Raw genomic sequence first — 27,290 nt, forward strand, 5'->3', positions numbered from 1 at the left:
ACAGAGAAAATATTTAGTCTCCTTATTTTTGTGAACAGCATAATATGAATTCCGGGAGGGCCCATTATTTGGCGTTTTGGTCTTAAATCAGTTTTTCTGATGCAGAAATATAAATTTCAAGAATGAGATGCTCCTGGTTTGTTTGTTTGTTTAAAAGCTCCCGTAAGTGACTTAGTATAAGAATGCAATAAGAAACCTGTGGGAGAAGTGGGTGGCGGAGTTTTGGTAGAGAACTTGCCCTCACACTGCAGGTTGCTTTGCCAGTGGGCATACCTTGTGTACATTCCCCTTGTCAGTCTCCCCCACTGGTTCCTGCTATACTTGCTCCTTTTCCTCTGTGTGGGGCTGATGTGATGAATGTCACAACCTTCCAGTTTCTCTCCATATTTATTCACCTGGAATGGAAGTATCTAGAGCATGGGTAGGCAAACTAAGGCCCAGGGGCCAGATCCAGCCCAATCGCCTTCTAAATCCGGCCCATGGACAGTCTGGGAATCAGCATGTTTCTACATGAGTAGAATGTGTCTTTTTCTTTAAAATGCATCTATGGGTTATTTGTGGGGCATAGGAATTTGTTCATTATTTTTTTCCAAAATATAGTCCGCCCCCTCCCCAAGGTCTGAAGGACAGTGAACCGGCCCCCTGCTGAAAAAGTTTGCTGACCCCTGATCTAGAGTGCTAATGAAAACAGCTGTATGTTAGCCTTATATTGCTATCCTTATGCACACTTACTAGTAAAATGGTTACAATGAAATATTGTTTCACTTCAAATTGTGCATGAGAGAGGATGACGACAACAGCAGCAGTCTAGTGACTGGCCCTCTTCGCTACCCAGCAGTTGCTTCCTACGGCTTATGCAGTGTCTTTTGCATGGGAGTTCATTTGCTCTTAGATGAGTCACCTAATTTTCCAAACTGAAAATTAAACAGCATGTTCTCCAGAGCAGCAAATGCATATGTACATCCATATGGAGTGACAATATTTCTAATTTTGGAAATTAGCATATACAAATTTTAGTGTTCTTATGTGATGTAAGTTCCTAGAACTATTATTATTATTATTATTATTATTATTATTATTATTATTATTATTATTATTATTATTACTACTACTACTACTTTAGGATTTCTTCAAATTAGATGTTAACGCTACAACTAATTCCGCGCAGACGCTGTCCCATTAGCAGCCTTTTGTCCCAGAAACCCTTGCGCGCTCAGCCCCCCCCACGCCTACTTTAATCCTTGCTGCTGAATCGGGGAGAAAAGGGGCGGGGCAGGAATGCGAGTGGCGGCGCCCTAGCCCCGCCCCCAAACGCTCCGGCATTGTCCTGTCAGCAACCGCCGCTAGAGGTCGCTTAGGAACCGCTTCTCTCTTCCTCCTTCCCCCACACTTCGGCCACCTCACCACCTCTAGGCGGCGGCGGCGGCGCGCGGCGGCGGCGGCGGCGGCGACCCCCTAGCGCAGAAGCGCTCGAGGCCCTACGGCGCTCGCTCGCTCGCTCTGACGGGGATGCTTCGGAGAGGCCCGACGGAGCAATGGACTTGGACGAGGCCTTCGGCTTGGTGGGGGAGTTCGGCCCCAGGCAGAAGCAACTCACCGCGTTCCTGGTGCTGCTGCAGGTGGGGGCGATGCGCGGGGCCCGCCAGGCTCCTCCTCCTCCTCCTCCCTCCCGCCCGAGCAGATGGCGGTAGCCCCCATAATTCCCTCCGCCTCAGACCCTTTTGTCACGGGGTGTGTTTTTGTGTGTGTGTGTGGCGCGTGGCGCGCGTTGCCAAGGCAACAGCCGGGGCGCTACGTGGACCTGGGCGCGGGGCGGGCAGGAAGCGGCTACGCTGCCTCGTGGAGGTTCGTGGCGCCTCCCGAGGGAGGATGCTGAGTTCGGTGGGGGGCGCTTTGAGGGGAGCCACGTCGCTTGTTTCTGCAAGGCAGCTGCTTGTGAAAGGATGCTGCTTCATTTGGAAGCACCTGACCAGCGAGACTCACTCTCCGGGGTGCTGGGTGTGTGGAGAGGGGAGAGACCTCCCCCTGTGGAATATTTTATAGAATTGTAGAGTTGGAAGGGGGACCACGAGGGTCATCTAATCCAACCTCCTGCCCAGCGTGGGCCTCGGAGGACCCACAACCCTGAGGTCAAGATTCTCAGGCTCTGCACGTGCTGTGGAGAGGCTTGCCAGCCTGCGAAAGTAGCCCATTTGGTCCTAAACCTCCGCAGCCATGAGGGATATATTGGGGAGAAGAAAAGGCTGATGAGCTATTCCCCCCCCCCCACACACACACACTACTAATTGACCAACTCACTCCCCCCTCAAAAAAAGTGCTGTTTAAGATTTTGAAGTCATTTATTGTTTTTATCTTGTATATTTATGTTGTGAACTTCCCTGAAATTGTGTATGAAGGGGGGAATACAAATTTAAAAATAAATAAATAATTTGCAGGTGGTGTTTCTAGTGTATCATTCCCAAGTTGTAATGGCAATATTAATAACATGATTATTACCCTGGCACAAATGTTAATGTTCTGGTTCTGATTAGTGGGTGTATGCTGGGCTACTCTAGATACAGTAAGCCCACAACTTACATTCATTTAACTTGTGCACATTCAGCTTCAGGCAAGTGGCAATAATAATAATAATAATAATAATAATAATAATAATAATATAATATTTATACCCCGCCCATCTGGCTGGGTTTCCCCAGCCACTCTGGGCGGCTTCCAACCGAATATTAAAAACAGTACTGCATCAAACATTAAAAACTTCCCTAAACAAAACTTCCCTGGAGAAAAAGGGGGGCAAGGTTCCAGGAAAATGACTTTGGTAATCCCACCCACCATTGAACCCGATGGGTTTTGACTATACAGTACGTGATTTAGGAAAGTGCACAAGTTGTGGGCATGCTGTATGATTCCTTTGAGTTCCACTGTTGTTAAAGGCTACAAAAAAAAACGTGGAAAAGGAGATGTGATCTTTTAATGGAAATTAAGATATACAACACTGCTGTCATGACTTGGGGATACTGCATTATCGTTTCCATAATTGGAGCCTTTATTTGAAAAATTATTTAGAAACTTGGAGAGGCCTTCAGCAGCACTGATTAAGCTAAGTCCAGTGGAACAAACTCAATGGGGTTGTAGATTCACTCAGTGGCAAATCATTAGTCTTCTCTTTTTTGTTGTTGGAATGCCTTTGTATGAATATTTCGATGATGCTAATTGTTTTGAAGGCCAGTGTGTTTGTGAAGTAGAAGATTATTGCAGACTGTGTGGTCAGCTACACAATAGAACCCATTGCAGGATTCTTGCCAGTGAGAGAAAGTCCAGCAAGCATCAGGTCTTGCCTTTACTGAAACAGTGGTCTCAAGTACAGTGCTTTACTTGGTCCCATAAAAATGAAATAGCAACCAATCATATGTATGGCAGACAGTAAAAGGGCCTAGACACAATAGGTGTAGGAGCTACCGTAAATTCCATTTTTCTTGTCTGTACAACTCTACTGCGTTCTGTTTCTTGGTCACACCAGAGCGTGACTGAATGTTGGGACCTGACGTGTATTTATTTATCTGACTGATTGCTCTAAATAAACTCCTTGTTTTGCTTTTAAGGTGTTTGTGGCCTTTCAATCTATGCTTATTGTGCTAGTGGGAGCAGTGCCGGAATATCATCTCGACCTGGAGGAGATTCAAACTAGTAGGGAGGCTCTAGCAAAACATGTCAGGTTTACCAGCAACTTCACATCCATAGCAACAGAGGCAAGTATATTTTTCTGCTCTTTCTTAACATCCTTTTCTATTTTTTAGGTTTCTTATTTTGCCCATATGGCTTCAATATAGGATGCTGTGTCTTAAAACCTTGGGCTTGTGTGTGTGTTGCAATTCATTTTTAAATGAGAACATGGAATTCACTGCTAAAGAAAAAGTCACTGGAACTAGTACTCTAATCTTTAGTGTTTCATAGTTCTAAAATTTCTCCTTATGCGGTTCTCCTGAGTAAAAATAATTTGTTAATTCTAATTCTTCAAGGCTTAGAATTTACTACAGTATGATCTGAATCCTTTTATAATGAAAGTGTCATAGTGTAACTTACACCACATGAAGAAATGTGCATGCACACGAAAGCTCATACCAATGACAAACTTAGTTGGTTTCTAAGGTGCTACTGGAAGGAATTTTTTTTATTTTGTTACACCACATATTTATGTTTATATACTTTAAAAGTCTCACAAGCCTAACTAGTCTGTTTAATGTATACAGTCAAATACTGCTGTGGGTATTTTGAGCGTCTTTTGCTGTTCATTTGCTCTTGGATCTCTATTCTCTTTTGTCGTCTGTATTTTTTAGGATCCAAAGAATTTTGCATCATCTTTCATGTGTCCCAGGGTACTTTGAGTTTATAGTACTTAAACAGCAAATGCCCCTGCTCCTGCTACTGGCAACCTTGCTTATGGAACAGATGAGTTTCACAAGTAGTTTGTAATATGTCTGGCCACAGTTATCCATGTCTAGGTGACTTCTCAGTTTGAATACTGCAATACCAGGCACCCCCAAACTTCGGCCCTCCAGATGTTTTGGACTACAATTCCCATCTTCCCCAACCACTGGTCCTGTTAGCTAGGGATCATGGGAGTTGTAGGCCAAAACATCTGGAGGGCCGCAGTTTGGGGATGCCTGCACTATACATGGGGCTGTTGTGGAAGACTGCAGCTAATGAAGAACACTATGGCTAGACTCCCAACTAGGACCAGGTGAAGAGATCACATTTCAGCTGTACTGAGTCCTATTCTTATTCCTATTCCTATTCCTATTCCAAGTCCTATTCTTATTCCTGAAAACCTCAGCATATTGGAACCTGAATACCTATTGCATTACTTCTTCCCACATGGGCTGAGATTGTCATCTGAGGCTTTTCTCCAGCTGCTGCCATTTTTGGTAGCAGGTAGTAGTCAGGATGAGAGAACCTTTCAGTTTGGTCTCATCACCTTTGGAATGCTCTCTCCAGGTACCCAGGCACCCTCAAAATTATTATTTCAGCATCAGGCAAAAACCTTTATGTTGAGAACCACTCTAGTTTAAACATAGAGCAGTTTTAACTTTACTGCCAATTTAACAATAATGTAATTTCCATGGTAGCCTTGGAATGACTGGCTTATAACGCAAACTTATAACTTACAAGATATGTTGGTATGATTGGATTTTTGATGTACAAAAGAGACAATAATAAGACGAAGAGGAAAGTATGTACATTAGTAATATAGATGAGGCGCACTCCGGGAGGTGACGGGAAGTCAATATTTTTGATTTAATTTGCTAGGTTTGACTAAGGATATTTGAGGAAATTTGATTTTAATATATTTGATTTAATACAAATAACACAGAAAGAAGGAAAGAAGAAACAAGTACGTTGAAAATGTAACAAATGTTTAATGATGTAGTAGCAATAATGTATATGTGCATAAGATTGTATAAGAAATAACATAATAAAAAAGCAGTAAAGTTAAGGCAGTAAAATGCAGGCAATTTTCATTCATAAGCATTGTTCTATATTCCTTTAAGAAGGCTCCGTTCAGTGAAAAGGAAGGTTGCTTCTAGCTGGATGTCTCTGGGAAGAGCATTCTGTAAATTGGATATCACTGTAGAAAAATCTCTGTTCCACATTTCTTTTAAATTGTGCCTCCACAAAGGAAGATCCACAGAGGAAGGCACCAACTCTCAGAGAATGTGGCCCCACGCACAGTGCTCTTGATTGCACCTGTTATTTTGTTTTTGTTTGTTTTAAGGTTCAAGAGATACAGGATGATGATACTTACGTTGCATTAATCACAGTTGACTTCAAATATCATCTAGAACATTTAATAATAGGTTCGTGCTCCACATGTGCATGTTTCTTACTAAAGAGGGAAACATTTTTTTTAAAAGCAAAAATGATTTTATACCCTTGCTTGTTTCATTTTTGCTGAATAAAAATTAGACTTTTTGAACCACTCCTGCTGCCCATTAAAAGAAGGTTAGCAGTAACCACTTGATTTTACAAAAGAACAAGAAGGGGGGAGGGGCTTTTGCTAGAATCATCATGTTGATAACATAGAAAGTTAAACAAAAGTTCGATCATGCGTACTGCTTCTTCCTTAGGAACAATCTGGTCTGTTTGCCCAGCAGGAAATTAGTAGATTGGTTAGTAAGCAGAGTCTGCATTCAGCTTTCTTGGAAGTCTGCAAGCTGTTTCTACAACATGCAATTCTTTTAGCTCTGGTTCTATTACCAGCATTACCAATGTGCTTCACCACCGACAATTATCACTGTTTTTAGGGCAAATGCAATAAGGATTATAAAGTGCTTTAGAGATTACAAAAACCCTGGGAGCCACTGCCAGTCATTGTAGTAGGCAATTCAGAGCTACTTGGACTAAAAGTCTGACTTGGTATAAGGCAGCCTCCTATGTCTGTGCTCTTTTTGTGTCTCAGGGTGTGGTCTGAAGGCACATAAGTCTACCACCTTGCTGAAGCTAAGCAGGTCTAGGTCTGGTCAGTGCCTGGATGGGTGACCATCTCGGGACCACATGTTCGCTGCCTTGAATTCCGTGGCAGAAGAGAGGCAGGAAATAAATGTAAGGAAATAAAATTAATAAAGCAGTGATGAAAACCTATGGCTATAGAGTTTGCGTTTTTATCACCTCAGAATTGTATGTGAGGAAGTGATATTGTCAGGTAGCTTCTCTGACCCTTAGTGCTCTCTAGTGCACCTTTAGATTATTTTTAAACTTATTATTTCTCTTGCTACTTGTTAGCCATGCTTCCCTGCCTCTATGTGCATCTCTTTCAAACATTGTTCCAGGCAGCATTTACATACTTGAAAGGGCTTATGTAAAGCATGGGATTGGGTGTGTGCGACGCATTTGCTCATCTAGAGTTCCATGTGTCTAGCCTGATTTCAATGTTTAAGAATCATTTAGATTATTTTCTAGCCCTTATCCATGTGGCACTTGCATGCTACTGATTTGTGTCTGTTTGAAGATGTACATATGTGCTAGCTGTGTACATAAAGGGTGCTGCCCAGGTTATGAACCTTTTAAACATGGAACTAGGCTGCTTGAAACCCTTTGATGGTGACTGCTCTTGTGGGAACCAGCATTTTGTTTAAATTTGGGCCCATCATTGAAAGATGTCACGCAATTACTGTAGTATCTTCCAAGTAGCCTCATGTTGGTATTCATAGTATTTAAATTGATTTGTAAGCACATGCAAATATGGATACATTTTCTGCTTTCCTTCTTACTACAGTACACTCAAGTGTTTGTGCTCTCTAGCCTTAAACAGTAGCCAGCGTAGTGCCTTCCAGATGTTATTGGACTCCAGTTTCCATCAGCCCCAGCCAGCATGACCAGTGGCCAGGTATGATGGGAGTTGCAGTCTAACAACATCTGGATGGAACCAAACTAGCTACATTACATTGCATTCTGGAGAATTGAAATGGTGGGAGTGAGGGGTGGCTCAGTGATTTTTAACATAATAAAATTCCTACTTTTGCAGGTGTATGCATGGAAGTGCTTATGATTATTTCGAGCGGTGTACCTCTGTGTTCTGGTTAAAATCACTGCTGGAATAATCATATAATATTCTGCACATAAATCCTGATAGTTAAACGTCTATTCTTCATAAACTAGATGTTCTTGGTCATGTCAAAACTTCTGTTACATCTTAGCCAGATGGCTTAGTTGGTAGAGCATGAGACTTAATTTCAGGGTCATGAGTTCAAGTCCCACGTTGGGCAAAAGTTTCATGTATTGCAGGGGGTTGGACTGGATGACCCTCGTGGTCCCTTCCAATTCTACAATTCAAGAACTTGCCAAAGGCCTGAAGGTATGATGGGCTCACAAAGTGTATTAAAATTATATTGGTGTATGCTTTTCTCATCTCAAAACTAATATAAAAATAGGCATGATAAGGCTTGATAAATGTAATACTATGTCAGTTTTTGAAAACTGGCTCTTGTATTGCTTTGGTAATTGTTTAAATGTTTTAGTGTTATGGAGGGGGGTGTCATGCTAATATCTATATTTGAATTTTGTGCATTTATAAACTGAGTGAGAGCCAAACATGTAACGGTAGGTAAGAACTACAGATGTAATAAGAAAAAAAAATATGAGTTACAGAAACCAAACTTGTAAGAAATGTCAATGTAGATTAATAAAATGCTGGATGTGTTCTTAGCATCACTCTTAATTTCAATATTTTATCCAACTGCATTTTCATTTCTTATAACGGTGGTTCCTGTAGCTCGTCTCACCTTCCTGCTTGGATTAACACCCAATTGTATGGTGTTGTTTGTTTTTGTACTTGTACTGATCACTAACCTACATATCAATGACTTCATCAGAAGCTCTAAATCTGTAGCTTCCTAGAATTACACTGAAATATGAGGGCCAGCTGTTTAAACAAGGAGCCGTTATGAATTCAGCTCGATATTTTGCTAGTTACCATAGTAACCTATGTCAGACTGCAGTTCTTTCCTACGCAAAACTCCAAAATGTATTCCAGACCAGGGAGCTCTTCTATGTCCCTAATGGTCTGAGATGGATATGCTTCTGTGTTCTCTTCTTGAGATGACTTCTGACCTTGGGGGTTGTAGAAGGCATTTTACTGTTCCCATTGTGCAATTCTACCATAGTCCTTGTTCATTCACAGCCAGGCAGTTTTGCATGCCATGCGGGTATTAAGTAGCCTCTTGTAGAAAAACAACATATAATATGAAATGCATTGTAAACAGATGCTTGGGAAGTATAGTGCACCAACAATTTACCTTTAAACTTGAAATCATTTTTTTATTAAAAAAAATCTGATGTGGGAAGGTAGAATAAATTTATGTTCCGTGTGCCAGAATATGGGTCTTGTCTGTTTCCTGTAAAGTGGGAGAAAATTTTAAACTGCAGTTTGTATTGGCAGGAGGGATCCCTGCCTCTGTCATCTGGTAGATATTACTTTAGCCTGACTGGGAGTTTAATGAATGGGGAGCAGCAGTTTCAGGAGTATGTAAGCAAGTATGTATGCAAGCAAGCAGAGACAGGATTCAGCAGTCACTTCCCAACCGATCTCCTGGCTACATTGGAAACGGCAGCAAGTTGTTTCTGACTAATGGGCCTGTTGCCATTACACTAGTTTCTGATTAGTAGGCCTAGATAACTTTTCAGTGGTTTGTTACTATGTTTTAACTGAAAAGATTCCTTTTTTTGTTTTTAACAGTGGTATTTAATCAGAGATGAAGCATATAAGGTGAGCCTGGCAGCATCCTTGTACTTTGCTGGGTTGCTTATTGGAAATATATTATTTGGTCAACTATCAGATAAACTGGGCAGGAAGCCTGTGTATCTAACAGGTAAGATGATATGGAAAACTGTGTATCTAGCACAGTCTTTTGGTTGTTTCAAATTTGCAAGTTAATATCAACTAGGTTTTGGGTTTTTTTTTAGATTTAAGTGATTCATACTGATGGTGTGTGAGTGCCTTATTTGTGTGTGTATACACTTATACACACACATACACACATTATATTTCAGAGTTGTTTCAGAATCAGTACACAAAATTATGAAATTACAAAATAAAATTACGCTGTAAAACTAAATGCACTTAACTAGGGGAAATCCCCATTGGATGCTATGGGGCTTAACCTCTAAGTCAGCAGTCGCCAACCTTTTTGGGTCTGGAGCACACTTGGAATTTCCAGATGCTGCCAAGGGCACCACTCACAAAATGACTGCCAGCTCCAAAAGAATAGAAATAAAAATGAGATGGAAACATAAAACATCAGCTGAGCAGCTTAAGAAAGCCCTGCCGCTGCTCCAGCTCATGTGAGATGGAGGGGAAGTGGGACTTACTCAGCTGACATGCGGGGATGTTTCCTCCTGCGTCAGCTGAGCAGCCTCAATAGCTGCTGTTTTCTGGTACATCAGTTAACCAGGAGGTTGAACAGCCTCAGGGTTGCCGTACCCTGCCTCCCAATATTCAGCCGAGGCCCCTCTCCTGTAGCTGCCTGATCCATGGGAGCAACAGGCAGCAAAACAAGTGACAGGTGATTTCCACACTTCCTCTACTTCACACATTTGAAAGCCTCTGAAGTAGCTGCCTGTGAATGCTTCACATAGCCGTGATGCAGCAAAACAAACAAACAAACAGAAAAATAGAGCAGCAAGTGGGTGGATCTAAGGACGAGAAAATAAGAAACAGGCAAAGTGCATTAAAGGGAAAGAGTAGCTCTGTAGGACACATGGGATTCCTGCTGCCTGGTATCCAAACAACTCATCAATTGCAACTCTGATTTCACAGGAAGGAGCAGCCAGGCTTCATAATTTTCTTTCAGGGGGAATGAGGGCTAGAAACTTCTCCTTTTTGAATGAATGCTCAGTCAGGTGCCAGGTTGGCAACCCTCTGCTCCAAGTAAATATGCACAGAATTGCAGTGTTGTCTTGTAGATTTCCATTTGGACACCTTTGATATTTTAGATATTGCTAACGCATTTGCAAGTAACTGATACATTTGTGTCCATACTAAAATAACTTAGTAGGAAGACTTTGGGGTTAAGTGGTAGCTACATCCTGTTATAAATATAACATATTTGATTATTTCTAAACAATAAATCTTAATTTTGGGTACTGTCAACTTATGTGTGTATGCATAATTTGTCTTTTGATGTTTTAAGATACTTAAAGTACAGTATGATCTATTTCAGTGGAGCTAAGTTTTCACCTAAGGTGTGGGGAAAAACTTATTATTTCTCCTTTCACCATATTTTTTCTTCATTGAAAGCTGCAATCCTATACATACTCAATGGGACTTACTTCTTAGTAGACATATGTAGGATTGCACCACAAAACTAATATTTCTTTTTACCCATTATATGTTTTGTGCAGGTCTTTTCTTAGATGTCATTTTTGGGTATGTTTCAGCATTTGCTCCAAACTATGACATTTTTGCAATGTCACGCTTTTTCGTTGGAATTACAAATGGTGGTATGTCTCTAGTGTCTTTTGTTTTGACACAAGAATATGTAGGAAAATCCTTTTGGGCGTTGACAGGTAAGATATGAGAATTTGATTCAGTCTGCTAAATATGCAGTTCCTAAAATTCTGGCAATTCTTAAGAATATATTTAGTAGGTCTTTATTTCTGATGGGAAGTTGATTCTGTGATTCTGTAGAACCAGTTACTAAAAACTGTAAAATTTTAAGACTTTGAGGCTTTTTGCCAGTTGTGTCCTACTCAGAGTAAACATATTGGAAATAATGGCTATGACTAGCTTAGATTCATTAATTTCAATGCATCTATTTAGGTGGATACAACACTGAATTTGTTCAGTCAACTACGGTATGTTTTTTTATGATAGACATTTTTTCTTTACAATAGATATTTTACTTCTTTGCTTTTAATACTCCTAATTCTATTGCTCAAAAACTTAAGCATTGGCAGAAGCACATTCCCACTCCCCCCCCCATAAATTTCTACTGTGGGCTTCTTTTTCTTTTCTCTCCCTCCACCCAGTCTTCCAAGTAATGATTCTCAGTGTTTGAATGAGACTTTCCTGCCCCTTAAACCACACATGATGTTAAATTACTGTCTTGGGGGAGACTGAGCAACTATTAATTTCTCACACACCCATTTTGGTTTTCAGCAGGAACCTTAGAGCATTCAGGGAAGCCTTCATGACCTTTTCATTTTCTTTCTTGCATGTTGTCCTGCCTGTGACAGATAGGCACTGCATAAAATTACTTTAAAATGTTATCCTTGGGCAGGATCATATTCCAAACACTCTTGTTTAGCACCACTGAACTAACCGTATGTCAGAAGGCTAGTTTATCACTGAGGACAAATGATAACTTGTACTTTGCAAAGAATGGGCTTTCATAGATCGAACACAGCAGCTAGACTTCAGTGCTTTTCTCTGTGTATTTCTCTTTCCAGTGGAATTTGCCCAAACCCTCCAGCCACTATAGGCATTCTGTCCTTGTCCCATTACCATCATTTGGAGGGAACAGCATTCACTTGCCCCACACCTGCTGTTACATCCTCATTTCCACCCGCCATCAACTTCAGCAGGAGTCTGAAGACGGGAGCCTGCTCTACATGTTTAGGCCTCCCCGTGTCATTGTAAACCCTTCAGGATCAGGATTCTGAATGGTGCAGCAAGCCTACATGTGTAGAGAACGCTTCCCACTTCAGACCTCCCTGGCTTTGATCATTGCCTTTCACAACTGTGTTGATGATGTGTGTGTTGTCATGACAGCAGCATCTGAGACTCTGTAAGCTACAGGTTTTGAACTGCAGTTGTGAACTGATCTTATTGGTAACTAGTGCAGTTAATAATACATAAAATAAATAGCCAAGCTTTTTGTTAATCCACAATTCCCTTGACTGACAGATTGTTTAGAAAATTCTGAAAGTCCAAGTAGCATATAGATTAAGGTTGCAGTCATAGTAATGTGGCGACTCGCTGCACAATCTTAAGCATGTTTACTTGGAACAAGGTTCCACTGTCTTTAGAGGTGTTGAACGTAAGGGTGCATAAGATTGCAGTCTTCGAGTAAAGTGTATTAAAATTGGTGGGATTCTCCCTCCCCACCCCCCAATAAATAAATAAATAGTTCAGTTTGAAATGTTAATACTTTTGAAAATGGCTTTCGGTCTATTGCCTACATAATTTATGTAGTTCCTATCTCTATTCTGGATTATATTTTAGATTATGCTGAGAAACATCAGTTACAACATTTTCTTGCCAGTGTGGTGTAGTGGTTAAGAGCGGTAGATTCATAATCTGGTGAACCGGGTTTGCTTCCCTGCTCCTCCACATGCAGCTGCTGGGTAACCTTGGGCTAGTCACACTTCTCTGAAGTCTCTCAGCCTCACTCACCTCACAGTGTTGTTGGGGGGAGGGGAGGAAGGGAAAGGAGATTGTTAGCCACTTTGAGGCTCCTTAGGGTAGTGATAAAGCGGGATATCAAATCCAAACTCTTTTTTTCTTCATCTTTTTTTCAGTTCATGTCTGCTGATTGTTTTTCATTTTACTCACTTTAGAGTAAAATCCCCAAACTCCGGCCCTCCAGATGTTTTGGACTACAATTCCCATCATCCCTGACCACTGGTCCTCTTAGCTAGGGATCATGGGAGTTGTAGGCCAAAACATCTGGAGGGCCGCAGTTTGGGGATGCCTGCTTTAGATGCTTGAATTTCAAAAAGTGTTCTTAAACAATTGGGATCTAATTTCTTAAAGTAAGTTTGCTATGGCTTGCTAGCTTGCCTAAGATTCAAGAAGGTTAGAGTATGTAGTTAAGATAGTTTATTGTACTTGATTCAAATACTAAATTTTATTTCCTAAATGTTCGAGTTGGTTGCCAATTGGCAAAGTCCACAAAGGTGTTTCAGGTCTTTTAGCTTATAGGCTAAAACATGCATAAAGCACTTAACTAAACAGTTTTGGACTTCTCATGAGTAAGGGTTTATGAATTATGGTCTTATTATACAGTGATGTAGAAAAAAATCTGCTTCTTTTCCCTTCTGGGGTATCCAAGAGCCTGCACAGAGTCCTTAAGTGGGTTCCCTATCAGTAGGAGAAAATAACAGGGGCCAACCAGAGAATATTGAGAAGCAAAGCAGCTAGTAAGCCTGATCTTTATTAAACTGTTGCAACAGGGTGCTCACTCATCACATGCAGGAGGGAGGAGGAACCCAGAACAATGGTGTGCAAGCTTCTATATAGACTTTTGAAATTGCCCACCCTGTAGCTCACGGGTGTCAGAGACAAGGCCCGCGGGCCAAATCCGGCCCGCCAGACCTTGTCATGTGGCCCGTGTAGCCGCCGCTTGCCTGCCCGCCACTTGCCTGCCCGTTCGCCCGCCGCTTGCCACTCGCAGCTTTCCCTCCTCTTGCTGCTTGCTGCTGGCTTGCAGAGGCGCTTCCCTGCAATGCCTGCAATGCCCTGCAGGGGGCGCAGGGCCCCGCAGGCGGGGAGGCGGTGGAACCTGAGAGCGCGCACGCCCAGCTCCTTCCCCTTCCTCGCCCTGTCGCACTTCCTCCGTTCCTCCGAGTCCGAGGCGACGAGCAGCAGCTGCAGCAGCGACGGCGCTGGCTGGCCGAGCGCCAGGGCTATCTTCAGCTTATCTGGCGCCGTGGTGCACAGATTCCTCAAGCGCCCCCACCCTCACCCCCACGTTTCCCTCTGGGCGGGCAGCGGCTGGAGGGCGGCTCCTCTGGCTGGCTGGAGGCTCCGGGCACCGTGCATCACGGCATGGTGGAGGCGGGCAAGCGCTGTGGGGCTGAAGGGCAGCTCCTCCAGCAGGGAGGAGATGTCGTGGAGGAGCCGGGGGCGTGTGAGAACCATGCACCCCTTTTTGAACTCCTGAACAACAAGAAGATATGATTCTGGGGTTTCAAAAGCAACTTTAAAAACCCAAACCAGAAACTTGTTCGTTACAGCAAATGGGGAGGAGCAGCAGTGAGACTGGGCGGGGAGGGGAGGCAGAGAGAGTATGTTAAGATTCAAGAGAGCAAGAGTGAGATCGATGGTGGGGGAGATGTTTAAGAGAGGAGGGAAGAAACTTTTTTAAAAAAATCTGCACTGATCGAGGGAGGATCTCCAGGATCTTTCCAGCAGTTCTCCCGAAGTAATCACCCATGTAAACACAGCTGCTGCAAACCCCAGGAGTTACGAGAGAGAGAGAGAGAGAGAGAGAGCGCTTTTACGCACGTATCTCTGCACCCTGCCGAGGTTTTCCCCCCCTCCCCGCACCCTGCTTTTCTTTTGAAAGGCGTTCAGAATGAGTGGAAAGTAATCACCGTGTCAGTTAAAGTGAGTGTTGCAGGGAAAGCGGATCCTAGGCGCTGTGTGTGTGTGTGTGTGTGTGTGTGTGTGTGAGAGAGAGAGAGAGAGAGAGAGAGAGAGAGAGAGAGAGAGAGAGAGAGAGAGAGAGAGAGAATGAATGAATCCTGGGCTGTAAACGCCTCCTCCAAACACAGCTGCTGCAAACCCCAGGAGTTACGAGAGAGAGAGAGTGCTCGAGAGAGCTTTTACGCACGCATCTCTGCACCCCGCCGATCTCTCGCTTTGGGTGGAAGGTGTATGTATTTAAGACCCAGACAAGCTGGACAGAGGGACCCTGCTTGGGTCACTTTCCCGCAGGGCCCTAATGCACCCCGGCTTCCTCGCCCCGGTGGAAGAAGGCGGCTCGCGCTCCACACTCTGCTCCACTTTTGTGCGCTTCATGGAAGCAAATTGTAGAGAGACCCATCGCTATCCTCGTCCCCCTTTCTCTACAACCCAGCCCACCAGTAGCAGATAACAGGAAGTCCAGGTAACTGGACTTCCATTAGACTGCAGCTTTGTGGGGAATTACATGACTGAATGCTCCTCCACTTTTAAAATAATACACCAAGACAGAAATTTAAAAGTCAAGAAGATGGTGTCTAGTGTTTGTTTTTAATCTTTGATTATCTCTTCCCCATTCCCATGGAGGAATAGTCAAGCACACAAAATCCCATCTGCAGTCCAGAAATAATTTTGCTACATTATTTCTTTATTTGTCCAGCCAATATCAATTTGATAGTAATCACTGAGACTTTCAGAAAGTGACACTTGACTACAGCCTTTGTTGGAGGTAGAAAAAAAAGATGATTCACACACTTGTTTTTACATAGTGATGACTGTGTGATGGAGCAGTTGTGAGCTATTATTTTTCTCATAGCAACTGGTCTTTTGAATGCCCACTAAGTCACTGTGGTTCACCACGTCCTGGAGAATGTTCAGCATACAAGTCAGGGTGAACACATGAAACTGCCTTATACCGAGTCAGACAATTGATCCACTGCCTACTCTGCCAGAGACTCTTCAAGGACTCAGTCTGCACTATACAATTGAAACAGTGTCATAGCATAATAATAATAATAATAATAATAATAATAATAATAATAATAATAATTTATTATTTGTACCCTGCCCATCTGGCTAGGTTTCCCCAGCCACTCTGGGCGGCTTCCAACAAAGATTAAAAATACATTAAAATGTCACATATTAAAAAGCTTCCCTAAACAGGGCTGCCTTCAGATATCTTCTAAAAGTCAGGGAGTTGTTTATTTCCTTGACATCTGGTGGGAGGGCGTTCCAAGGGGACTACATTATTACAAAAAACAGTAATAATTGAATGCAGTGACAATAATTTATGATAATAAAGAGTGGATACATAGTCCTACAGATACAATCGGCCCTTTGAGGGTGACCAAACTGCTGATGCGGCCCCCGATGAATTTGAGTTTGACACCCCTGCTGTAGCTCAAGACCACCCCCCAAAACATCACACATAAATCACTGAAGGAGGCAGTCTACAACAGAAATCCTGTCTGCCAGGATACCTGACAATGGCCAGCATTACTTACTTGGGCAGCTGGACCATTCTTTTGTGATGGTAAATACTTTAATTCCTGAATTAATAGGCTCACCCTATTAATAAACAAAGATGCCCCAAAGACAGGTAAGCAGATGACAATGGAGAGGCTTTCCGATTTTCTTCCTCCTTGCAGAGAAACATTTGAGGTCAATTTGGGAGAGTCAAAATGGTTTTAGGATTGCTCTCCTGTACTATTTCAGATGTGGTTTATATACTTATGTATGTCTTTGCCTTGTAAATTTATGAACATTTAATTTATATATATATAAGACCTTAAATTCTTACAACAACAGGGTGGCCCAAAAGTAGGTATACTGCGTTAGAATCCACTTGCTTTCATCATTCACAATAATCCTTTTATCTGACTCCACTATTCTTTCCAATTGCCAGCCTGAAATTTAACTACCACTTTGTTGTATGTCAGTTATGTGTACCCATATAATCTGTTGTGATGAATTTCATTGATTCAACTGTATACCTACTTTTGGGTCACCCTGTATGTATACTTTCTATGTGGAGAGACTTACAGCCATAGTTAATGAAACCTCTTCGGTTTTTTTTTTTCTATTTTCAGGCTCATTAACAAATTTCACATTTGCAGTTGGCATAGCGATTTATGCATTATTGGGTTATTACATAAGAGAGTGGCGTTTCCTTGCCTTCGTGTCAAATTCTCCAGGACTTTTCTTTCTCCTTCTCTCTTTGTAAGTGATTTTTTGTGTATGTTATGTAACTTGCAAACCAGAAGTAAAGTATTATTACTGGAGAGCAGACTAGTAAAGGTAGAATTTTGAAATGACTTGTGTTCTAAGTAAAATAAGTTAGAGGAACTTGGGGTTTGTTTGTTTTTTTGCTGTCCATAATCAAATGCTTACATACTGCTAATGGAACGATATAATCAGAAGAAAAATCCAGTTGCTTGTGATTCTCACAAACACCCATTTGTATGCATGGAAGTCAAGGTTGGCGGTGTTTGCATATGCAGTATAGCTTTATTAGAATTAAATGATTTAACAGTTTTTGTACTTTTACAGATTTATGAAAATAATTTATGTCTATGGAATATGACCATAATGGGTGGATATATAAATAATGTGGGGTTGTGGCTTTGCTAATTTGGGAGCCAGAGAACTGGAAGTAGTCTTGTTCGTTGTCATTTCTGTACCAGGATGGTTAAAATATTTTGATAAATTTGGCTAATCTCACAGTGGTTTGCAGATTCATAATTTTAAAAGACTGCGAATCACTAGCATACACTAAGTATTTTTACCTGCTTTACCTGCTTTCTGATAGATTTTGTCAAGCTTTGAAAGGCTAGTGATATATGATGATCTAATGAAAAGACAGTTGTGTTAATATACAGATTAAAAAAACCCAAAGTAATTATCCATGGACATCTCGGTTTTGATGTTTCTTTTTACAGCATGCTTCCAGAATCACCAAGATGGTTATACTCCCAAGGGAAGACAACAGAAGCAGAGAATGTGCTACAATACATAGCCCTTGGTAATGGGAAAGAAAGACTGTCTGTGAAACTGAAGCAATGCACAGGAGCAGTAAAAAAGGATGATTCAGCATCTGGTGTCCGAAGCCTCGTTAAGCATCCAATCCTTCGGTGGCGCACTGTCATCTTGATGTATATTTGGTAATTAATAAAAAGAGCTTCTCAGGGTACATGAATTAGTTGCACACACAAAATAGCAAACTTTGGGCTGTTTGAAAAAATGTTGTTCTGCTGATGCCCCATTGGAACATCTTCAAAATTACCTGACATTTCCAAAAGTAAATAAATATTTAGAAAGAGCTATGAGTTTTTCTGAGTTGTGAGGCATTATTCTTTTGATTCTGCCTCTTCTGCCCCCAGAGCAAAGTTGAAGTTTTTCTTTCTTTCTTTTTCTAAGTTTCATACCTTCTGTGGCATAATGCTTAAAGAGATCATCATTATGAGTATAATAGAACTATTATTATGAATTCCATTTAGAAGTGTTTATGAATGTGTGTCTTAGGGGATTTAAGAGCACAAGGTCCCCCCCTTTTTTAAAGCAAATTTATTTTTTAAGGGTATCACTCCAGAAAGAAGGTTACAACTGAAATAACTACCATACAATATTCTTTCTTGATGGACTGCTTCATATGAGTTGGTTTTGTTTTATGACTGTAGGTTTTGGGTCTCCCCAAATTCTTTGGTACTAAAGATTATACTGGATGTTGTTGCAGTCAGAACCAGGTGCAAAATAATCACTTGCGGTGGACATGCAGAGAAATTTTCTTTCTCTAGTTCTTTTAGGGATTGAGAAAGAGAAGAAGTTGAGCTGCCTGTATTCTAATTTGATTTTGATCTTTCTGTATGTAGTTGAAATGAATGTTGGCGTGATTGAGGTTTTAAGGGGTTCAACAGAATCTTAATCCAGTTGTCTAAATTTGTTGTTTATGGCACAGTTACCTTATTGGTGTATTTGAAATGCACCTGAACAGGAATTGCACCACAATTGGTAAAATAACATAAAATAACGTAATCGGACAACTAGCAAAATCTCAGGTGGAGTTCTGTTTTGGTCCTTGCTGTTATAACTGGTACATGTAGCATTGTTGTATGCTTTCTTCTGCTGTGTACATATTCTTTATATATATGCATGCATGCCTGACCTTTGAGGATCTGCATTAGCTGATCAACCTTTAATTGATACATTTAGGTATGTGTGCAGCCTTATCTATTATGGCTTAACGCTGAATGCTGGTGAATTAGGAGGAAACCTGTATCTAAATGTGGCTCTTTCTGGCCTTGTAGAAGTTCCAGCATTTCCACTCTGCATGTTCTTCATTGAAAAACCATGGTAAGATTTATTTATTTATTTCCACCCTTTGACATCATTGGCTTTCCTTCACTTGTATAGTTGACCCTTAACAGAAAATATAATATCATTTCAAATAATCAAATCGTAAAATACATTTTTGCAGAGATTTCAGCCTGAGCTTCTGCTACATTTTCTCTTTAGGTCAGGAAGACGTAAAAGTACAACTGCTTTTTTGATATTTTCAGGCCTTGCCTGTATATTCACCTTGTTCCTACCAGAAAATAGAGGTGGTGAGTATATGTCCTTTTCTAAGTAAACATTACACACAGAGAATTGATCTCATCAAAAGGCATGAAATCCAAGTGCATGCAGTGTTTTAATGCTAAAGAAGAACTTTTTAAAAAAAGAACTTCTGACACAAGTTAGAAGCTGCCACTTGAACTTAAATACTGTAAAAATGTCCTTGAAACAATTTCCTTGTTTTCAGTGGAATCTTCTCCAAATGTGGCCAAATCAGAACTTTATCTTTGTGTGTCATTTTACTTAATGGGGGAAGGTGGAGCTGATAATGGTAACACATTTCTTTCAAACTCTGTTTTAGGATTTTTATTCAGTCCCAGCATCTTAGCTTTATGTGGGAAATTGACTGTAAGTGCTGCTTTCAACATCATATATATTTACACTTCAGAACTCTACCCAACAGTAGTGAGGTAAACAATTTTCTTTTTGTATTTTTTTAAAAATGTTTGCTTCAAATCCCATACGATTCTCATATACCAAGAGCAATAATGCACAAAGAAATTAAACCTTATCAGCAAGTGCATTCAGCATACAAGCTATAGATGTGCCAGCATTAACATTTATGTTCCTGAGTTACATGTTCAGAGGCTTGAATATTTTAAATCATGGAGAGTTCTCCACATTTCAAGTCTTTCTGGGACAAAATGATTCATATATACTGCTTTTTAAGGAAGCGGATTCCATATGTGATCAGCTAATCGCATTTGAAACAATATTGCATGCTTGAATACATTTCTCTGCTTAAACATTTGTGTTGTTACCGGCCACCCCAATCCCTGCCAAGGCATGCCTGGGATTCCAGGCTCTGTGCTCCTTTAGAGAATTGAAGACGTGGTTGAGGTTATTGTCGGGATTGTTGTGGCTACTCCCGAGTAAACACGCCCAAGTCCGTTCTGTCTTTAACGATTTTATTGTGCATAGTATTTACAGTGCAGAGATAGCGGAAAACATGACCTCCTAGTCACTCACAGAATCCGGCAATGGCGTCCTTCTGCTTCGGGGCCAGCATAATAGCTTGGGCACCCCGAAACGCCACCCTCTAACCTTGCGTTTGGGCGCGCACCTCAGTTCGGGCGCTGGAAGCGGCTGTGCTCCCTCTCCTACTTGTTGGCTGGAGTGGTGCAGGGGCTCTGATACATCGCTGAGCCATGCCTCCTCCACTCTGCTCCCATCCTCATTTCCTCCCCGTGACCTGCTGCTGCCACTCTCGCTGGGCGAAGTGCTGGTCAGAATGATGGGGGGAGGCTCCCTGTAGGGAGGTCCCCTGACAGTTATCATAGTTTTAAGAAATATTATTTATTCATGTATTTACACCTGAGTTTGGAGGGAGGGAGTCCAGATCTTATAGCATTGTCATCTCAAGAGAGACTTGTTCCCTATAACAGTGCAGCACTGGAATCCAAGACATCTTTCCAGCACACCTTAGCAATCTGTCTGCCCAGGACCAAGGATTCCTCTCAGATGGGCCATCAAAACCTTTTGTCATGTTAATTGATTTGTTCTTCACTACCGTAGCTGGGCCAGGCTGGTTTGCATAAGCCAACCCAGGGATTCCTTGTCTAGCACAGTTCTGCAGCTTGTTATTTTCATTCATACCCCAAATAATCAAAATCCTACCATTTATGAATTTCCAGGGTTTAGGGGGGTCCCACCCCAAACCTATAACTATCATTTAGTGAAAAATATGCTTTACGAACTATGGAGAAATTTTAAAATGGTGTTTTATCACCACCTAGTGGTAAGATGCCATTTTCGAAAAATCACCTTGAAAGCTTTCTTCCAGGTTACACAGTATGATGATTAGGAAGTCAGTTGTATGGAAACTAATATAACAAGATAACCAGTATTGTAATACATTGGGATTTTTTTTTGATGGGGTAAAGAGTCCATGATTATTTCAGCCCAACAATCTTGTTATGCATTAACTGTTTAAAAAAATTAAAAGGTTTCAGTGTTGATCCCCTCTTCTCAGGCAAATATTTTGCAGATACTTAACACAAATTATCTTTTTGAAACAGAAATGCTGGCTTAGGCGTATGTTCAATGACTTGTAGATTTGGTGGTATTTTGGCTCCATTTGTCCCTTCCCTGGTAAGTTTACTTCCCTCCATTGTATTGCATTACACACACACACACAGAGAGAGTTCTAGTTACAGGTAGGTAGCTGTGTTGGTCTGAGTCGAAGCAAAATAAAAAAATTCCTTCAGTAGCACCTTAGCATCAGCAGCCGTTATCAGCCATCTACAGGTTTACCACTCCCATCAGCCCATCACCCATTCCCACCCACCCCCACCACCCTCTGTATATATATAGGGTCTGACACTTCTGTTTCTAGTGTATCTGAAGAAGTGTGCATGCACATGAAAGCTCATACCAAAATAAAAACTTAGTTGGTCTTTAAGGTGCTACTGAAGGAATTTTTTTATTTTGCACACACACACAGAGAGAGAGAGAGAGACAGACAGACAGACAGACAGACAGAGACATGATATTTAACACTAAATGAAGCAGGGATACATATGCTATAGTTATCCAAGGCCATAACTGATGTGACCATACTCTTGCACTTTCCTAGTAAATGGTAGGTTGCCTTCTATGGACTGAAAATATTTTAGCAAAGTCCATTTTCTTTAGCAGTAGTAGAATATAACTGTCTTCAACAACAGTCCTTTAGCACATCAAAAAGGTATTGAGTTGTATCCAACTAAGGTATACACACTGTAGATCAATTGAAATCAAGAAACCTAAGTTAACCACAGCTGTAAATTTTAAAATTGAGTAGGACTAGGATTGGATACAACCCATTGATAACAGGACTTAAAGTGAGCTGTCATTGAGTTGTTGTTGTTACTGTATAACCTATGGGGATCTGTATATATACAATTATATTTTTTCAAATGCCTGTCTTGGGAATATGAACTGAGTGGGTAATAGATTTGTTGGTATTTGTTCTTCAGTAACTTGTGTAAGTGTGTGTGTGTATCAATTATGAATTTATTACTAATTTCTTCTAGAAATCCCTTGGCCCATCTGTACCATTTGTGGTCTTTGGAATCAGTGGATTGTCAGCTGGTTTTCTTACTCTTCTACTACCAGAAACTCTGAATAAACCCATTGCAGAGACCATTGAAGATTTGCAGATACCTACCTACCAAATACTTAAAAGCAAAAAGGCAGAGTAAAAATGATTATTTTTTATTTATTTTTGAAGTAACCCCTGTCCCTATTAGAATCTAGGAAGTCTCTAATTTATTTGAAATCTGACAGTATTTCCCCCCCTTTCTCCTTATTTCTCAAATGTACATACTTAATATCTTTTTCAATGTCTAACGAGAAACAATTCTCCAAATGTTGGATGTAATCTGTTTTTTATTTGTATATAGGAAATGATGTTCTTAGCAGAGTTTCTGTGTTATCTCATTCACTCGTCTCCTTGCTTGCTTTTACTTAGTCATGCTGTTACTGATAGGCTATTTAATGTGTGGTATCAGGAAGAGCTCTTGGTTTCATATTTCTCATTCCATCATTATGGAAGCCATCTGGAATATTTTCCTATAGCAACAGACATATGGCAAATAAAACTGGAAATGGTTAAGTGTCTTAGTTTTGTCTGTTTTAGTGGTTGTCATGGATAGGTTTCAGCAAATTTGCCATGGCCACTTTAAAAAGAAATGTAATTCTGATCCCATCATAGCAGTGGCATTTGGGAATTACAGTTATTTAATGTAAACTCTTTAAATCTATAGAACATTTCAAAGTATTCAGTCAAGGTTTTCAGATGAGAGAAAAGCTTGTCATTTAAGAGGAAATGAACATTTTTGTGAAGATATTTTAAAATTATTTGATTGATGTAAAATATACAGTTACTAATTCTTAAAGAACATGCATTGTACAAGTAATTTATTTCTATTTGACATATGTAGCTATTAGCTGTGGCAAAATTGGTCAGGTAACTTTTTCAGTACAGTTGTACCCTGGAAGTCGAACGGAATCTATTCCAGAAGTCTGTTCAACTTCCAAAACGTTTGGGAACCAAAGCGTGGCTTCTGATTGGCAGCAGGAAGCTTCTGCAGCCAATCGGAAACCACGCCAGACGTTTGGATTCTAAAGAACAGTTCCAAACTGGAACACTCACTTTTGGGTTTGCGGCGTTCGGGAGCCAAAATGTTCAACTCGCAAGGCGTTCGGGATCCAAGGTACGACTGTATTTAAATGCTCATGTAACTGAAACACTTGAAATTCAATTGAAATTAGGTTGGAGCATTTAGTACTATTTTTGCAAAGACTTTTGTAAAAACACAATTAAAAATCACTTTACGTAGCCCTATAGAAGCAGTGTTATTTATAATTTGTCAGCTCCAATTGTTCTAGGACAACATACCCAACAGGAAACATGCTTTGCACTCTGCCATGTTATCTGTCAGGGCTACTGGATTCTGTGTGTAATGATCTTTTAAGGCAGGAGACCTACTAGTATAGATAATATTTCTGAGATTCAAGAGTTGGTACCATAATTTTCTTGTTTTTCTCTTCTCTCCCCTTTCCTTTTGTGTCTTGCTAAGATTGTGAGCCTTCAGGCAGATAATGTCTTCTCTTTTAATCCCTGTATAGCGCTTAGAAAATGTTAGGTATTATATGTGATTAATAATAATAGTGACTAGTAATAATAGTAGATAACAGTAGGAAAAACAACAACAACACATTCTAATAATTTATTTTCCATCTGCTTAACAGGTAAATCAGTTAGAAGAAAGCAATTAGTGTGCAAAAACCATATCTTGGTTGAAAATGACAACAGTACTTCCTCTGTTGAGGTGTGGTGCCATCAAGATTCAACTCTAAAAGTATTTTGGGAATCCCAGTACACTCAATAATGTGAACTTAAATTGTGAATGGGGGGGGCGGGTTATACACACTCACGAGGAACAATGAAGGAGTGAAATATCTACCTTAAACTGTCACACTCTATAAACGTTATAGGGCATTCAGAATTACCTGGTGATTTATGTCTTTGGTAACAAAAGGAGGACCAGTCCTATATTGATTAGATGACTTGACTGTGTAAGTGTCAAATTATACTGGGGATTTTTATGGTAATCCTAAACATGCAAGCAAGAGAAAGGTATTTAATTGGTGCATCTGGCTTATTTAAATAGGCTCAGGATATCCTTAGCACACGCTTCTTAAAGCACCTTCAGAATGGAGGGTTACAGGTCAGCCTGGAATATTTAGGCGTTCTCGAAGCCACCAACATGAGTCTGACCAAACTGTGGGAGGCAGTGGAAGACAGGAGTGCCTGTCGTGCTCTGGTCCATGGGGTCATGAAGAGTCAGACACGACTAAATGACTAAACAACAACAACTTTTTACACTCTTCATGATGCCAATATTTTTGTATTTATGTTTTAAGATGAATGTCCCACAATATTTATAAAGACCAAAGATGCCTTTTGTTACTGTTTCAAACTGTTGCTGCAATATGACTTGTCTGTAGTAAGAATTGAATATATTGCAGTACCAACCTGCTGTTAGAAACAGTTAAGTGCTCATTTAGGAAATGCAGGTTTTTTGTGAAGCAAGTTATCAATGACTTTCCATGTATCATGGCAGAAAGTGTTATATATGATTATGGGTTGGATACAAATATGCCCATCCATCTGCAGAAAGGTTCTCCGCTCAGAAGGGCTGTTATGTAGCCCACATCAGTGGCATAAAGTATAAAAGTGAAAGTAAATCCAAAACTGTTCATCTTTTTGCACAAGAGCTTTTTGCATAAACTGAATCATGAGAAACACCATAGACCAGGCATAGGCAAACTCGGCCCTCCAGATGTTTTGGGACTACAACTCCCATCATCCCTAGCTTGCAGGACCAGTGGTCAGGGATGATGGGAGTTGTAGTCCCAAAACATCTGAAGGGCCGAGTCTGCCTATGCCTGCCCTACTACACTATAGCATTGCATGAGCTGCAAACTGTTTGTAATGTTGCATTGCCACTTCTTTTCCTTACGGTTCTTTGAATCCAGTCCTAACAAGAGTTTTCACAATATGACATCATACCAAAGGGATTTCTTTTCATTTTGCCTTTGATATATGGGACAATTGAAGGTTAAAATGGTGTTTTGATAGCCTGCTAGAAACAAGGCCCACAATTTATAGCATTCAAGCAGACTGCTGTCAGCTGTCAAATCATTTGGGTGTCTGGCAAAGACTCAGCTGACAACCATCTACCTTTACAGTTTATGATTTCAGTGTCAACTATTAAAATAAAGCATAGCAAAATAATAATGATAAAACACCCTTACGATACCTGGCTTACAATCCTTTAAATATCTATTATTTATTTAAACACCTTGCTTCAGCACTTGGTTATTAAACTTGATTGGGTTTGTGGGGCTTTTTAAATATACTTCTGCATATTTCATTTTTTAAAGCCCCAAAACAGCAGCCAGAACTTTTTGTCCATGTCATTGGGTAATTCATTAATTTATGATGGTGTTCATGTCCAAACAACAGAAAAAAAGATGGAAGACCCATTTTTAATGTGGAGTTTTGCTTATAATTATGGAAAGCTTTATAAATCTATATTTTTGTAAGAGAAAATATAGCTCCTGTGGAAGCAGAAGTGAGTTGCTCCATCAGCTTACTGACACATAATGAAATAGTTCTCATGTCTGATAAATAATAATGTATCTTTAATGAGGCTGTTTCATTCCAATGATGTTTCAAATGGCTAATAAAAACACATTTTAAATGCTGTGGTTTCTATTCTTTACTGTTAAAACGTTTCTCTTCCATTTATATTAAAATTTTGTAAATCTGTCTGAAGACAGGCTAACATTCTGCCTATGTCTTTCTGTGCACAGGAAGGAGCAGAATCATATACAGTAAATCCTTTGGCAAAGGGAAGGGCAAAAACAGGATACCACATAAAGCATTACTGGCAGCAACAGAAGCAGCCTCTGGACAATAGAGAAGAATCAGTAGGCTGACTTACCCTGAGAAATGAAGTATGTAGCTCACCAATTTTGCTAAACTGAATGACCCTGTGATTTTGACTTCAGAGGTGTCTCATAATAGTTGGCACCTTTCTGTGGTTTGAATTCTTGCAGTGTTGCTTTCCCATCTCAGATACACGTTGTTGCAATTACTTAAGGCTCAAGAACACAGCCAGTCCTCCTTGGTATCGCATGGTCTACACACACTTGTAGGGCCTGCATATTTTTTTGGGTGAAATCCCATTCTTCTTCATTTTCCTTGGCATTAATCTTTATCAGAAACACTAAACCAGGGGTGGCTAGGGCATGGACTATTGGAAGGCAGCCTGGACTTTATAGCATCCTTGCTAGTTCAATACCGGTATGCAGCCTCTAAGGGGGCTGACCATGGGTCATTGTGGCACACGGTCTGAAAAGGGTTAGACCTCCTTGCCGTAAACTGTTGGAATCACTGGGATCTCTTGTTCAGGCTGATATCTCAAAACAACTATGGTATCTCAAACGCTCAAAAAGGTGAAATCATGTACTCTGCCGTCAAGAGAGTACCTACAAAATTGATCAAACAATCTGAGGGAAGGCAGGCAAGGACCCACAGCCAAGGTGGAGCTCGCTAGTTTGGGGAGTAGGCATGTGATTCCTCAACTGGAGTAGACTCAGGACAGGTGGGGGTCACATGCCTCGTCAATCCCAGAAGGTATAACAGGAAAGTCATCCTGGCCAGGCTGTAGCTCTCCTGACAGATGGTTTGGTCTGTAGCCATAGTGTGGAAATATAGGATGAGATTGCC

General features: G+C 40.7%; 1 protein-coding gene and 1 long non-coding RNA gene across 3 annotated transcripts in view; one reads left to right on the forward strand and one right to left on the reverse strand.

Moving 5' to 3' along the window:
* The window catches only part of LOC148685609 (uncharacterized), a 28,043-nt gene extending 26,302 nt beyond the window's left edge, over positions 1-1,741 (reverse strand). Inside the window, exon 1 of the long non-coding RNA XR_015949977.1 lies at positions 1,598-1,741. This is a non-coding gene — a long non-coding RNA (uncharacterized LOC148685609). The remainder of the gene's footprint in view (positions 1-1,597) is intronic.
* Positions 1,441-26,262, forward strand: LOC118096503 (solute carrier family 22 member 15-like). 2 transcript variants are annotated; one of them, XM_035138420.3, is made up of 12 exons: positions 1,441-1,619; positions 3,600-3,746; positions 9,230-9,362; positions 10,894-11,058; positions 16,987-17,116; positions 17,836-18,057; positions 19,106-19,246; positions 19,409-19,497; positions 19,809-19,917; positions 21,526-21,598; positions 22,522-22,685; positions 24,242-26,262. In XM_035138420.3, exons 1-12 carry the CDS (start codon positions 1,536-1,538, stop codon positions 24,243-24,245), a joined length of 1,461 nt encoding a protein of 486 aa, XP_034994311.1. In that variant the 5' UTR covers positions 1,441-1,535; the 3' UTR covers positions 24,246-26,262. The 2 variants fall into 2 exon arrangements, with proteins under 2 accessions (XP_034994311.1, XP_034994310.1); XM_035138419.3 differs by having other exon boundaries at positions 22,522-22,680.
* Positions 26,263-27,290: the final 1,028 nt, after the last annotated feature.

Source organism: Zootoca vivipara, chromosome 5 (assembly GCF_965207765.1).
Source record: "Zootoca vivipara chromosome 5, rZooViv2.hap1.1, whole genome shotgun sequence".
Classification (NCBI taxonomy): Eukaryota; Metazoa; Chordata; class Lepidosauria; order Squamata; family Lacertidae; genus Zootoca; species Zootoca vivipara.